Source organism: Anguilla anguilla, chromosome 7 (genome assembly GCF_013347855.1).
Source record: "Anguilla anguilla isolate fAngAng1 chromosome 7, fAngAng1.pri, whole genome shotgun sequence".
Classification (NCBI taxonomy): Eukaryota; Metazoa; Chordata; class Actinopteri; order Anguilliformes; family Anguillidae; genus Anguilla; species Anguilla anguilla.
The window spans coordinates 53,414,751-53,428,577 of NC_049207.1; the positions used below are offsets into that span (position 1 = coordinate 53,414,751).

A 13,827-nucleotide genomic window follows, 5' to 3' on the forward strand; every position below is an offset into this window, starting at 1 on the left:
GGACGGAGGGGTTGGATGCTGGATGCCAGCGTGTGTGTGGGGGGGGGTTTCACCCCCAGAGCCACTGACAAATTAGACTCTGGGTTTATGGACCGAGAACACTGGGCTGAGTTTTATGGGGTGAAGAGGCTGCAGTGAAGCACAGAGGAGTTCCAGCCCCCCCGCCCCCCCCCAAAATTATGAGAGCACGGCCCCTCTCTTTGTACTCCACCACAGGACATGTACGGAACTCCAGGCAATGTTTTTTCCATTTGCCCAAATCTCTCTTATTAAACAAGCTAGGCCCTGCCGCCGTAGCCCTTCTTTTCCATTCTTCTTTCTCTCTCTTTCTTTTCTTTTCTTTTTAAATCAGACTTGTCTTTAATGTTGATCATTTGCACATTTTGTTCAGCTCTGGGGAAAAAAACAAAAAAAAAAAACATTTGTGGGTAATTGGCTTAACCAAATCCAACTGAACTGAGCGCGACTGTCAGTGAGTGATGCTTCTGCAGACTGATCAGTGGCATGCATGCTAAGCTCAATTGGACTTCCTTTTATCCATTTTTAATAAGGATCTGCTTTTCATGCTACACGTTGCCATTATTCTCTTTTTCGGACTTTGGATTAGCAAATACACTCGCTAATCCTCCTGACTGATGCTTCCTGGTTTTGATGAACTCTGACTCGAGGTCTTTATTCTTTCATGTGCTGTGGAAGCACAGAATCAAAGTCCTCTTGTCAGCGCATGACTTTGAACTGGTGATGAGAGGTACTGTCAGACCGTGCAGTTCCAGTTTTGCATGCATGCAATCATCAGCGCAGCAAGGAACTCTGGGAAACCCACCAAAACTTTATTCCCAGCGACCAATAGCCCGCATCTGCATGTCCAGAGGGGTGGAAATCTTGGTCGAGAGACGCTTTGACAGAAACGGACTAGGTCCGTTTAACGCCGATATAGCTCAGGTTTTACCCGGATATAGCCTGGCTTCATCCTTGTCTCATTCAGATTTGTTTTGTTTTTACTTCCGAGTAGCAAGTATATTGCTACGAACAGTGTGAGTAGTGCATATGCACACACACACACACACGCACATTTTATTCAACCTGAGCGACATAGTCTGTGAATGAACAAGAACAATATCTTGGGGCAATTTATTTGCATGGTCTGACATTCTAACAATCCAACATGTAATAATGTTTAAAAAAATATATATTGTAATTGCATAATAACTAAGCCCTAATTTGAGATTTGTCAACAAAAATCAACTATCATCAGCATTCTGTTCAATATTCACTAATCAGTATGGCCTAATTAATCAGGTGAAGTCATAGAATTGGAACCGTGAAGCTATATAGCCTAAAAGGTCAAAGGCATGAAACGCACATGTGGATTTTCCCCAATATCTTATACTAGGAATAAGAATTCCAAAAAAAAGCAGACCAGGTAGGGAATAATAAAAAGCTTTCGCTCCATTTGCATCGCTAGCCATCGCTAACACACGCGCTGGCCGACCGCGAGAAGCTGATTAGTGTAAATCAGGTGCTGATCTGCGGCCGCGCCAAGCTCAGGAAGAAGAGCAGCTATCAAAGGGGAAGGAATCTGCATTAAGAGGAGCCATTTCTGAGAGGAGAAAGTGCACTGAGCCAGGCAAGGCGAAGGCTAGCCCGCGCTGTTAGCCGCACGGGGTTAACGAGTTCGTGGCATCCCAGCATGCACTGCTTTCCTAATTCTCTCACCGCGAGCGCGCAGCGCACACATGAACCCACGTCAGGAACAGATGATATGTACCAGACGAGCAGGGAGAGGGAGAGAGGGAGAGAGGGAGAAGAGGGAGGGAGGGAGGGAGGGAGGGAGGGAGGGAGAGAGAGAGATGTGGGTGGAGGGAGCCGCTACAATAACTGACATTTTTAATATTTAAAGCTCGCATCAACGCATGCATTATTTATAAACGCAATTAATTTCATTGTTTGTCATCATTTCTTTGAATCGCTCTTCAGGCAGATACCGGGGCTTTGATTTCTCTCTCGCTGCTCTCTCGCTCTCTCGCTCTCTCGCTCGGTCTCTCAGCGGCTCGCCCGCGATGAGCGTAATTTGTTTCGAATTAACAGACGAGGCGAGCTTTCATGACGCACCGAAATGGCCATGTCACAGCCACCCCCCCCCCCACCCCCATCTGCATGTACCGTGTTCCATGAGAACACCGTGTACACACACATGTTCACTGCTTGCCTTTAAAAATGCTCATTTTTATGAGCACACAGTAGACAAGCAATGGCGAGTAATGCGTACACACACATACATTCTCTCTCCTCTCTCTATCTCTCTCTCTCTCCCTCTCTCTATCTCTCTCTCTCCCTCTCCCTTTCTCTCTTTCTCTCTCAACAATGAGGCATGGCTAGCCTGAAAGCAGTGAATTATTTATATCTGCGCAGTTTTTTTTTTTTTTTTTTTTTTTTTTTGCAAATGTAGACCACGGGCGGCTCGGGCCTTCTCTAAACTCTCCCTGGTGACCCAGATCATCAACAGCCTCGACGTCTTCATCAGGACGACATCAAATCAATACCCAGGGATGATTTCACCCCCCTCCCCCCCTCTACACAGCCAGAACATTCTGCACAAAGGCAGCTCAAAAAAAAAAAAAACTATAAAAATAAGGCTCAGCATGGTCTGTACAGAAAAGCATAATTAATAAAACATGCTTTCTGTTGCCTTTTCCTTTGTTTTTCTTTGCTTTTTTTTTGCGACGTGAATCGTATTACCCCATACATAACACAAAAACAAAATAATAATGTAGCCGACTTTCACGACGGGTATAAAGATGCAGACATGCAAGGATTCCCAGAATACACCAGTGATTTGAAGAAAAACGGCACAGTGTACAGCACACCTCTCAATTCAGCAGCCAGTGTTAAGGGCCTCGTTATCACACTGAGCCTAAATGGACTCCCATGCAGCACAGGGTAACAGTATGTCCACAGGTGGCAAAGAACACGTTATCTACATGGACAACTGACTTTCAGTGTGAATAATTATTATGGCAAAAAAACCTTAAGGGACAGCCTTTAAAAAGCCATGGCTTTCTACTGTATGCAGCACTGAAAGTCAATCTCCGGACGTCCAGTGTTTAATTTAGGAGTTGTGATGTGCTATGGCAGTCACAGCAGGACAAAGCAAAATGGCCGACCCCAATGTCCAATAAAGTACAAAGTGAACGCATACACCCAATGACACGGGCAGGAACATTAATCCATTGCAGTATTTGGTCTCTTTTTTTTAAAGATCCTGTTTAAAACGCAGCACTCCATGTGCTCCATATGAAGGCTGTGGAAATTAAAAGGAAATGGCCAATAAAACTGGCTTGAGACATCTGGAAAACTCCCAAGGTTGACAAGGGAGGAAAAAAAGGGAATATTTATGGCTGGCAAGCACAGGTGTATGCCCCCTGAACTGTAAAGAAACATTTCAACAGAAAGGGTGTTTTGGATAAAGCCTATAGGCTGTGGATTGAAAACCAGGGGTTGGAAAGTCCAGGGGTCAGAAAGTAGAAGTCCTGCCATGTATACCATAAAGAATGGTGCTCATTAGCAAATCCAGGTGACTGGAACAAAATCCTGGGATGAACTTTTACTTTCTGTAACCTGGATTTTCCACCTCTGTTGAAAACACCTTGTGGTACAGTCAGGAGGTTCTCTCTCATAACCTTTCCAGCGTCTCCTTGGCCATGCGTCCATGGAGGAACCGTAACAACAATTTTACACAAAAATTGGAAAAAGGAATTTACGTAAATATTATTTTGTCAGCAAATAACCATAGGTTTGCCTTGTTGAGACAAGCATATACAAGCAATGTAAATGTAATGTAATGCATATGTTTTTTGAAAAGCAACTTTATACAGTTTATTGTCATCATGTGGTATTACTTAAATATATTCCCATGAAACATTTTTTATTTCATGGATGTTTGGAGATTAAGAACCACATAAGTCAGATATTACTGAAGGAATTCAGTCTTGAAAGCTGCCGTGATAACTCATTCAATACAGCACCATATGGGCAGTGCGTTTCCGTTAATTGCCAAGCATATAGCATATACTTCTGATACAGCTATACATAATGTAAAAAATATGGTCAAATACTTGTATTTGTTTCATTTATCTTTATTTCTGCCATAAAATCACAGCTATTGATGCTAAAAATCCAAGTACGATCGGCTCAACTGACCATAAATGAAACACACAATTGTTCCTTTTATTTAATCTGTATGCTATAAACATATTGTGGTTATTATGGTTTCATTTATGAACAGTCAGCATAAACATCTGGCTAAATTGTGTAAAAACCCTATATTTTGGATGATAAATAACATCAATTTTTCCCATATTTACATAAAGGATTAGGTCCAAGTTAGGCTTTACGCCGCAATTTAAATTCCTTTTCAGCTCAGAAAACCAGCAAAATGCAGACCCTATGATTACACTCATTTTTTCACCAGATATACGAAAAGAGAGGGATTCCCGGCATCAGGAACAATTTAAAGATGGCCGCCCTCTGCCTTTGTGACCTCAGCTGCACAGCACAGAGCAGAACGTGGCCACACACACATATATATATATATTTATTAATTTTTTCTTTCTGCTCGTCTGCTTCTAAAATCCTGCAGGGCGGCATTAGTGATGTCAGCATCTGGGATATCCAGAACGTGGGCGATTATTTTTAGCCGGTTCAGTGTGTGTGTGTGTGGAGGAAAAGAGAGGCAGAGAGGGAGAGAGGGATTGAGTGTGTGTTGTGTGGAGAAAGAGAGAGGGATTGAGTGTTTATGTGGAGAAAGAGAGAGGAACTGAGCGTGTGTATGGAGAGAGAGAGAGAGAGAGTGTCTGTGTGGTTCAAAGATCCAGAGCAGTTTACTGGGTCCTTCATAGTGGTTGGTTGACCCTACAACGCCAGTAGATCCACAGAGAAGAGCACACACACACACACACACATGCACACAGGCACACACACGCGCACACACACACACACGCACACACACACTGTATCATGGCTTCTAATGGACCACCAAGGCTGCTCCTTCTGTCATTACCACTGCTATAAACTACAGCTACACACCATATTTCCAGTGATATAAACTCTACAAGTCCTTCTACACCACCGATACACAACAATTCGCCTTTCTGTTTACACAGACCACTTCGCAAATGTATTTTCTTTTGACAAGCCTCAGCATGGCAATACACGAGAATGTATCAGTCAGGGAAAGGTCTAAAAAAAAAAAAGGCCAACTCGTCCTAGCTCCTCACAAAACAAATCCCAAAATCCTGCATGTTCCTCATTTATCGTAAAAAAGAAAAAGGTTAAGCCCCCACACACGTAGATTGTTAAAAAAATACCCAAACACCCTTTCTTCTCTGGCACGGATATCAGAGAGATCCATCTCCCCAGATACGTTGGTTGTGCACGAGGTACAGAGATGTGAGCCGTCCTTTATTGTGGAGAAAGCATACACTAAAGTTAGCGTCATTACAGGTACAAAGGGGCTGAAATGTTCTCTTTTGTAAAAACCTGGCTTGGTTCGGTTAATGGGGGTCCGCTGTGGGACGTACGCCACAAAAGCCCCTTCATTGGGCCGGCAGGACTGCCCTGAAAGATAGCCAAGGGAAGATAACCAGTAACATACCGGGGAAAAACCAGTAATCCAGATTCCTGATAAAGTTTTTTGCTCCAAAAAATCATCTCTCTTTTCCAAAAGGAATTCAGCAAAAAAAAAAAAAGCCTGATTTGTCTCAACAGATTTGCACCGGCAGCCGAACAGAACAAAAAAAATAAGTAGACACGTAGGCGCCGATTTATTAAAAACGATTGGGGGCGCTCGTCTAACGACAGCGAATCTTCGACTCCGACAGAGAAAAAGCTCGCAGGCTTAGATTTCCCCTCTGTTTATAAGGCTTCATAGGTCACATGACCTAATGCACTTTGTATGTCAAAAGGAAAACAGCATACACGTACCGGATGGTAATTTCAACAGACCAAGGCCTACAACAAGAGCATCCTGTAACGGCCTATGTGTAGTGGTAGTGTTCGCCTTTGCGTTTGAGCCTCTACAGACAGCCACCGTTTCTGACAGAAGAGCATAGCCAGAAAAGCTATATGGCAACAGATTTCATGCAAAACTGTGCATCACAAGTTGCCAGCACTTGTTATTACTAATCGGTAATCAATGAGAAATGGATGTCAGACATCACACCTGTGTTTTGCATGCACAGAAATTCCACAACTAAAAGCAAATCATTTTTAAAGTTGTGCATGTGCATATCAAAAGCCATTTCTCCCATTTCCTGGAGAATTCTTTTTATAACAGTGGGCAACAGCTTCAGAATAACACTGCAAAAAAATTACTGGACCTAGGAAGTGATTTGAACCAATGGGATTTCCCATAGAGGAAAACGTATTACACAATTAAACAATTATTAATTATTACTTACAGTTTTACTGTGACAGTTTACTTTTGCAAAGTTCCAACTCTTGGTGTAAATTTACCTTAAAGAGGTAAATCTGTCTAAAATGGTGACAATGTTATCCCAAAGACCTCTGGGCTATGAGAGAGAAAAGGGATGTCAAGCCCTCACAGGTTAATTTAAGGTGTCAGTGATGGCATCAGGTGGAAAACCTCTGTAGTATGATCTAATAACGCACGTGGACGAATAAGAGCGACCAGTCTTGTCTTCCTGACTTTCGAGTTCTTTCAAGTGACTTTCAAACTGCAAAATGAGACACTGTACAAGATAGTCGTCACAAAAAGAGTAACACAACCCATGCAGTACCTCAATCAATCACGTGGAATCACGATAACAAACGTCAGTGATCGCTCGCCTTCCTGGTCTTGGAAAGTTTAACTCGTTGTGGTAACCCCGCCTCTGAGACTGCCGAAAAGCTCGTGGTCTGGCTTCGATCAGCCCCCTCGTCCCGTCAGGTGTTAATGGAAGCCATTTTGACCGATGAGCCCAACGCATAAACATGTCTAATTACAGACGCCGTGGGCACTGACCGAGAGCCAGATGAGAATCTGACATGGACCGGGGTCAGACAAATCATTCCAAAATGGACCTTCCATGTAAACAAGCCAGAGTAAGAAAAGCTTTTCCGAACGCCGAGGCCTTTGCTTATGTCAACTCAAACAAACACAGTTACCTGACACAACCCAAGTTGTTTCCTTTTTTTTTTTTTTTTTCTTCCCCCAAACCGAAAGGCCATGCTTTTGCAGTACGGACAAGTCGCGCAGTGAAGTGGTAAACAGGGGCGGGAGGAGACGTCCCAAAGCGTCTATAACTGCTGTTGCGTCCTTCCCCAGACGGCAAGCGCCTCCAGGCGCAGGGATCGGCGCAGGTCCGACCGGCAGCCGCTCGCTATCTGGGTCTGCGCGCCAAGGCCCCTTGCGTAACGGCCCATGAAAGAGGGGCATAATTGCTTTGATAAGATTTTGCGAGGGGATCATGCTAAGCTGCGGCTCCGGGCTCCGGGTCTCCAAAGCCCCCCAGTGTTCCTCTCCAAACAATGCTGCTGATTGTGCGCGCACCTCCTCGCCGATGAGCCCCCCCCCCCGCCCCCTTCCAAACAGCACTGCAGCGGTGCGAGCCCTCATCCACACCCAGCTGCCTCACTCTGCCCATAACAAACCGCCTGCCGCACCCGTAGAACGACGCCGTCATCCATTTTACACACGCTGTCGTAGGGGGGCCTTTTCGCGCCGACAAACAGGAAGCGGTTCCTCCCGCGTTAGCCCGGTTCACGGCTCCAGACTGCGCTGCAAAGCCGGAGCGTAGTGACCTAGATACCGAGCGGCGTTCAGCCAGCATCGCACCGCGCCACCGCGGAGGGAAGCCGAGCCCACTCAGGGGAGACGGTCAGGGTTCGGAATGTGGGGAGCTGACTGTGACATCACGGATTGTTCAATAACACACTCAGATAAGCTTCTGAAACCTGCAACCAGTCACAGTCAGCTACACGTTTGTGAAAAACGAAACGATTCATGCGTTGACAATTTTGATAACCCACAACAGAGATCGAAGATCATCACTCTCGTTTGCTTTAAAGATGATCAAGGTACACTGATTTCTCAGTCGCCATCTTGCAAGCACATCTTCACAACAAGCTGTAATATAAGCTTATTCAAGTTAATTAGTGGCTCAAATTTATAAGTGGAAAAATTACATGAAGAAAAACAGATATAGTCGATATAGCAGCACTAATCTGAACAACAAGGATTTCATTAGCTACTGTAGCTATAACAATTTATTGGACTTCATCATAAAAGCAATGAAACTCTCTCCATTGAATTTTCCTCCTGCTTTCACTGGATGCTGACAAACATACCCTTTACATTTTCCACAGAAATGCAGATAAAATTCATGGGTAAAAATAAGTGACCACACTCACCCATTATATTGAAACGATGATTAGTCTATGGCTTGTTTTGATAATATTATTAGTGCATCAAAAAGCAAAAATATGCCAGTCTTTTAGTCCGTGACGCTGTGATCTACTGAGACTGATGACAATCAACTCTAAATGAAATGCAAAAGTTTGTCTCGGTTTTCTAGTTTGTCTGATAATTTACATGATACGCTGGCAGCTACTTTTCATCATGTTAAAACAGAAGCACCCGCTTTTGCTTTCTATTGCCAGAATATGAATCACATGACCTTCCAATGATTTCATTTCAAAATAAAATTCGGAATACTCAACCTTTAATTGCATAATTCATGTCACTCTCTCCTAATAACATCTACAGGGTTTTCCCTCACTACAAAATAATATATAATGCTCTAAAAGTATGAGCATTAAAAGAGAGAGAGAGAGGGAGAGGGAGAAAAAGAGAGATGTGCTTTTTGATACTTTTCTCATGCAAATACAACCTATTTGCATTTGAATTTGATTGGGAGAGAGAGTGAGAGGATCAAAATGTAACTGCAACATATTCTCAAAACATATCTGCATTAGCAGTATCTTACAAGCTTAACCCTCAGATAAAAACTGCATATATCTGTACGTTGAAAAATAAACGTTGTACGTGTTATTCGGGCTTAATAATACTTGACTAATATTTGATTTCTAAAACTGTATTTGAAAGAATTTTACTACAATTATGAGTCAACGTTTTTGCAGAGAAGATTCTTTCAGAAAGAAGTTGTAAGTTATGAATGGCATTATTGCAAGTATGTTGTGAGTCATTCTGAGTGCGTGGTTGGGTTTCATTGTGAGTTAATTTGCATTGCCTTCCCATCAATATTTTCTCTTCTGTGGAGGGAAGAACTTAAACCTGCAAAACGAACACAAATGGGCGCCTTTTTTTTGTGACCAGTCATTTATTTTCAGCGTAGTCATTGTGCATCAATGGCCACATCGTTTAACCTCTGACCTAAGCCGTTGCTAGGAAACGTGAAGAGGCCCCGAACCAATGTGGACTCTGGCAGGCCCTGACTGCGCCCCACCATTCAGGCCCGATCTTTGGGCTCCTTCACCCTTAAAATATTCCGCATTTCCTTTTCTTTCGCCTAAAGTAAACGGATTGTCCCCCGCTCTCAGCCACTCCCGCATACGTTTCGACCAATCGGGACGCGGGAAGCTGTTTTGGGGGTGCCCTCGTCTGCAAACAGACACACTTTAAAAATAAAAAAAACCTGTGAAACGAGCGGAGCTTGTGCCCGGGGTGGAGACGGGCTCTGGCACAGGCAGAGGGCACAGGGACAGAATTCAGAACAAGAAAAGCTTCTGGATGGGAGGGCCGGCCCTTTCACGGGCAACCCTGGCAAAAGCCTGGCGCTGAACACTAATCACACTGGCACACAGAACTTGTGGCCCCTTCGTTAATAATGCTGACAGAGGCCCCTGTGTTTTAATAAGGCCACCGGATGGTGCAGGGACAATTACATCCTATTTACCGGACATTATTCACTGGGGTTGGCATGGGATTTTTTTTTTTTTAAAGATGCATGTTTCATCCACTCATTGCCTATCATTGCATATCATATTCAGAATAACTCACATTTTGTATTCTTAAGCTACTTGAGACATAAAAAAATACCTATATATATTCTCACACACACATGCATTTCATTACACACACACACACAAGCACCCTACTGATTTTGGGATGGAACCCAACAAACAAGCATGTGTCCAATGTTTTTTTTTTTAACACAAATAGCTAAATGATCTGTTCATTCATATTCCTTGACAACAATAGTTATTTTCCTCCTCAGTAGCTAAAAAAAAATGCACTAAAATCTCAAGTCGGACGAGTCATTCAGCGATTGAATTTGCATGTCCGGTTTTGCATAGCAATACCCGAAGGCACTGACAAGCTGGGAGTTTTCAAATTTATAGAAAACAGATCTCTGGAAAGCCTAGTATAGAACAAAATGGGGGGGGGGGGGGAGAATCTGGCAGAACTGATGTAAAAGTCCCAGCCGTGTGCAAATAAATACAGCTCACTTCTCCTCCGAACAGAATCGTGGCCTATAAAAGAGGCCCAGACGCACTTCAGCCCCTGATGGAAAGCGTACGCTCGGTTTTTTAAGAGCGTCCCCCTCCCCGGGCAACCTCCCACAGTCCCGGCGATCTCTCCTCCCCTCCTCTCCCGCCAAAACAAAAAGGAGAAAGGAAAGGCTACTCTGCCGGGGGTACGGCACAACCCGACACCTCGTCATTAACCGGCTGATTCCTGTTAACTCGGACCGCTTCAGCCGCGCCGCCCAGGCTAACGACGAAACGCGGATTATTCCCGAGACGAGAGGGAGACTCGGACGTGCCACAGGGCTGCCATCGGCACACCGAGATCTGTTTACATCTCGTGCGCAGAAATGACAACAACAAAAAAAAAAAAAGCACAAGGTGTTTGCTGTTTATTGACAACACGCAACAAAACACCCGTATTGAAACACCGTGCGGGGAAACTTGCCGGAGAGCAAAATGGAGGATGCCTGCATCTCGCTGCCTCGTTCACAGCGGCTGATTTAGCGCAGGCCGATGCTAGCATCAGCCCGATACCGTGCCCTACAAAACAGCAGACACGCGTGCTTTTGTTAGCAGCCCATAAACAGACGCCCCCCCCCCGCCCACACCCCCCGACGCACACACACACACGCGTCTCACCGCGCTGTACCCCCCCAGCCCCCCCCCCCCCCCCCCCCAGCCCCCCGCGTAGAGCGTAAACACACGAACAGACGAACCTGGCGTCATGTATCCTCGCGGCGCCGGGGAGATGAACGGCGGGGGGGCGTAGTGTTTCCGCAGGCGGTAGTCCTTCTCGCTGCGGGACCGGGCGCGCTCCGAGGCCCGGTCCGAGAAGTCCGAGCTGGGCCAGGCCCGGCGCAGGTTGGTGCTGCGCGTCTTCTTCATGGCGGCTCGGCGGCGGTGATGGGAGGGGGGGGGGGGGGGGGGGGGCGGGGATTTTGGGGGGTGGGGAGCGCTACCTGCGGCTCAATCCCTTCCCCGCATCGGGCGGGCCTCCTGCGGCTGAGCGGTCCGTGTGCCGGGGGTGGCGGTGGAGATCAGAGGGGAGACATGGCGGAACTCCCCCCCCCCTCCCTCTGCTCCGGCTCCCGATCGCTCTCGCTCTCCCTCTCTCCCTCTCTCTCTCACTCACATACGCGCACACACACACGCGCACACGCTCTCACAGACACAACAGACGCGCGGCGGCCGCGGGGAGCCCCCGCCGCCTCCGGTCCGGGCTGCTGCGGGTTCGACGGGTCGCCTTCCTTTCCCTCGACGGATCCGATGTCGCTCGCGTCCCACGATGCATCACACCGCGGCCGGTCCCCGGCCAGTAGCTCCCGGATTCACGTGCGGGGAGAGAGGCGCATAAAATGTGGCTCCTCAGCCGTCTGGGGGATGTGGGGATGTGGGGATGGGGAGGGAGGAGGAGGAGGGATGGGGGTGGGGGGGGGGGGGGGTCGTGAGGGAAGAGGGAGAGGGGAGGTAAGGATAGGAATGGGGGGGGGATGGTTCGGTTGGATGGAGCAGGAGGAGGTGTTGGGGGGAGCCGGAGATTTGCAGTGTAAAAGACCCCGGGATTCAAACAATAGCCCGATTCAGCACGGCGGTGCTTAGCCAACTGTGAGCCGGGGACACAAAAGACCCAAACAAATTAGAGGACCCACGGCCTCCGGTTTTGACCTAAAACCCGCGCCCCACGGGCTGTCAGGGGAAAGCCAGCGTCAGTCGCCGCGTCCCTGCGTTCAGGGATGAAGCTCCGTCGGGCCGGACGCGGCAGGGCACGGCGAAAACGGGGTTAAAAAAAAAAAACAAAGAGAGAGAGGAAAAAAAAAAACCACCAGCAAAGATCCGCTTCTTCGCGCGATCGCAATCCAGTCAAGAAATCGAGGAAGCCCGCCGCGGCGCAGCGACTCGTCCGTCAGAAGCCATCCTCCAGCGCTCTGCTACGCGGCCGCTGCTCCGTACACCTTCATAAAGACTGCACACACGCATGTGCGCGAGCGAGCGTGTGTGTGTGTGAGCGTGTGTGTGTGTGAGAGCGCGCCCGCGCGTGTGTGTCGGCTGCGCGAGGCTGTACGCAGACGTGCGCGCGCGTGTGTGTGTGAGCGAAAAACAGAGAGAGAGAGAGAGCGAGTGAGACACAGACCGGGAGCGCGAGAGCAGCCGCGCGCGCGCGTGTGTGTGTGTCTGTGTGTGTGTGTGTGTGTGTGTGAGAGAGAGAGAAACGTGAAAACAAAAGGCGGCGGCGGCAGCACGCGTTTCCTGGGAGCTGCTTCGTCGTCCTCTTCCTCCAGCCACGGAACGTTCCTCCTCCCCTCTCCTGTCTCTCCTTCACGATGGCTGGCCTCTCTCTCACACAGGCTCGGTCGTGGGAGCGTTTTCTCTCTCTCTCTCTCTCTCTCTCACTGGCTGCGCGGGCTGTGTTTGCCTGAACCCCCCCTCCCCCCCCCCTCGCAGATGCAGCGCTCGCTGAGAGAGGAGGAGAGGGCAGGAAGCGAGTCGGGCTCCCTGTCCCATGTTAATGGGGGGGGGGGGGTTGTCTTACGTTAGACAGCCTGATCCAGCCAGGCTGTGCATTCTAATGTAAAACACCCCCGTAGGCTCGTTCAGTCCCTGGCTGCCAGCCCAGCCAATGAGAGGACCCCGCCGTATTTACATACAACGCCGCACAATTTCACAAACCGCCGTGTGCCTCCCATACAAGGAGGGGGGGGGGGAGGGGGGTGGAGGTTAAAAAAAGAGAGAAAAAAAAGAAAAGCCTTATCTGCTCTTGTAAAAGCCACAGTGTTGTTGCTTGCTCTCTTTTTTTTTGCAAGCTCAATTTTCCCTCTCTTCCTCCTCCTACTCCTCCTCCTCACAGGGTCTGACACACTATATGAAAACCCGCCCCCCCCCACCCCGGTGGGGTCAGCCCAGGGAACAGCTGTGGCCGGAATCCTCCGGAAGGTAATTAAAGGGATCCTTCCACAGCAGCAGCAGGAGTGGGAGAGCGGGAGGGTGGGAGCAGGAAGAAAGGCTAGCAGGAGAAGGAGGAGGGCTAGCAGGAGAAGGAGGAGGGCTAGCAGGAGAATGAGGAGGGCTAGCGGGAGCAGGAAGAATGGCTAGCAGGAGAGGAGAAGGGCTAGCAGGAGAAGGAGGAGGGCTAGCAGGAGAGGGAGAAGAGCTAGCCGGAGAAGGAGGAGGGCTAGCAGGAGAGGGAGAAGAGCTAGCCGGCTGCCTGCAAGGGGCTTCTCCCCTGCCCACAGAGATGGTGGTCAACAGGGGTGGTCAAACGCTGTATTATTTACTGAGCACTACACAGGGAACTGGGACGGGTGGACAGAGTACCTCTTCAGGCTTCAGCACTGAATCAGG

The 13,827-nt window shown here is 47.9% G+C and overlaps 1 protein-coding gene across 3 annotated transcripts in view; it reads right to left on the reverse strand.

Annotated features, from left to right (window-relative positions):
• The window catches only part of LOC118232454 (storkhead-box protein 2-like), a 54,670-nt gene that overhangs the window by 24,675 nt on the left and 16,168 nt on the right, over window positions 1-13,827 (reverse strand). Inside the window, exon 1 of one of the 3 annotated variants that reach the window (XM_035427449.1) lies at window positions 11,205-11,394. The exons of the other annotated variants lie outside the window; for them this stretch is intronic. Within the exon in view, the coding sequence (XP_035283340.1) occupies window positions 11,205-11,373 (169 nt within the window). The 5' untranslated portion in view covers window positions 11,374-11,394. Of the gene's footprint in view, window positions 1-11,204; window positions 11,395-13,827 lie in introns of those variants that run through there. 3 annotated transcript variants of the gene reach the window in all.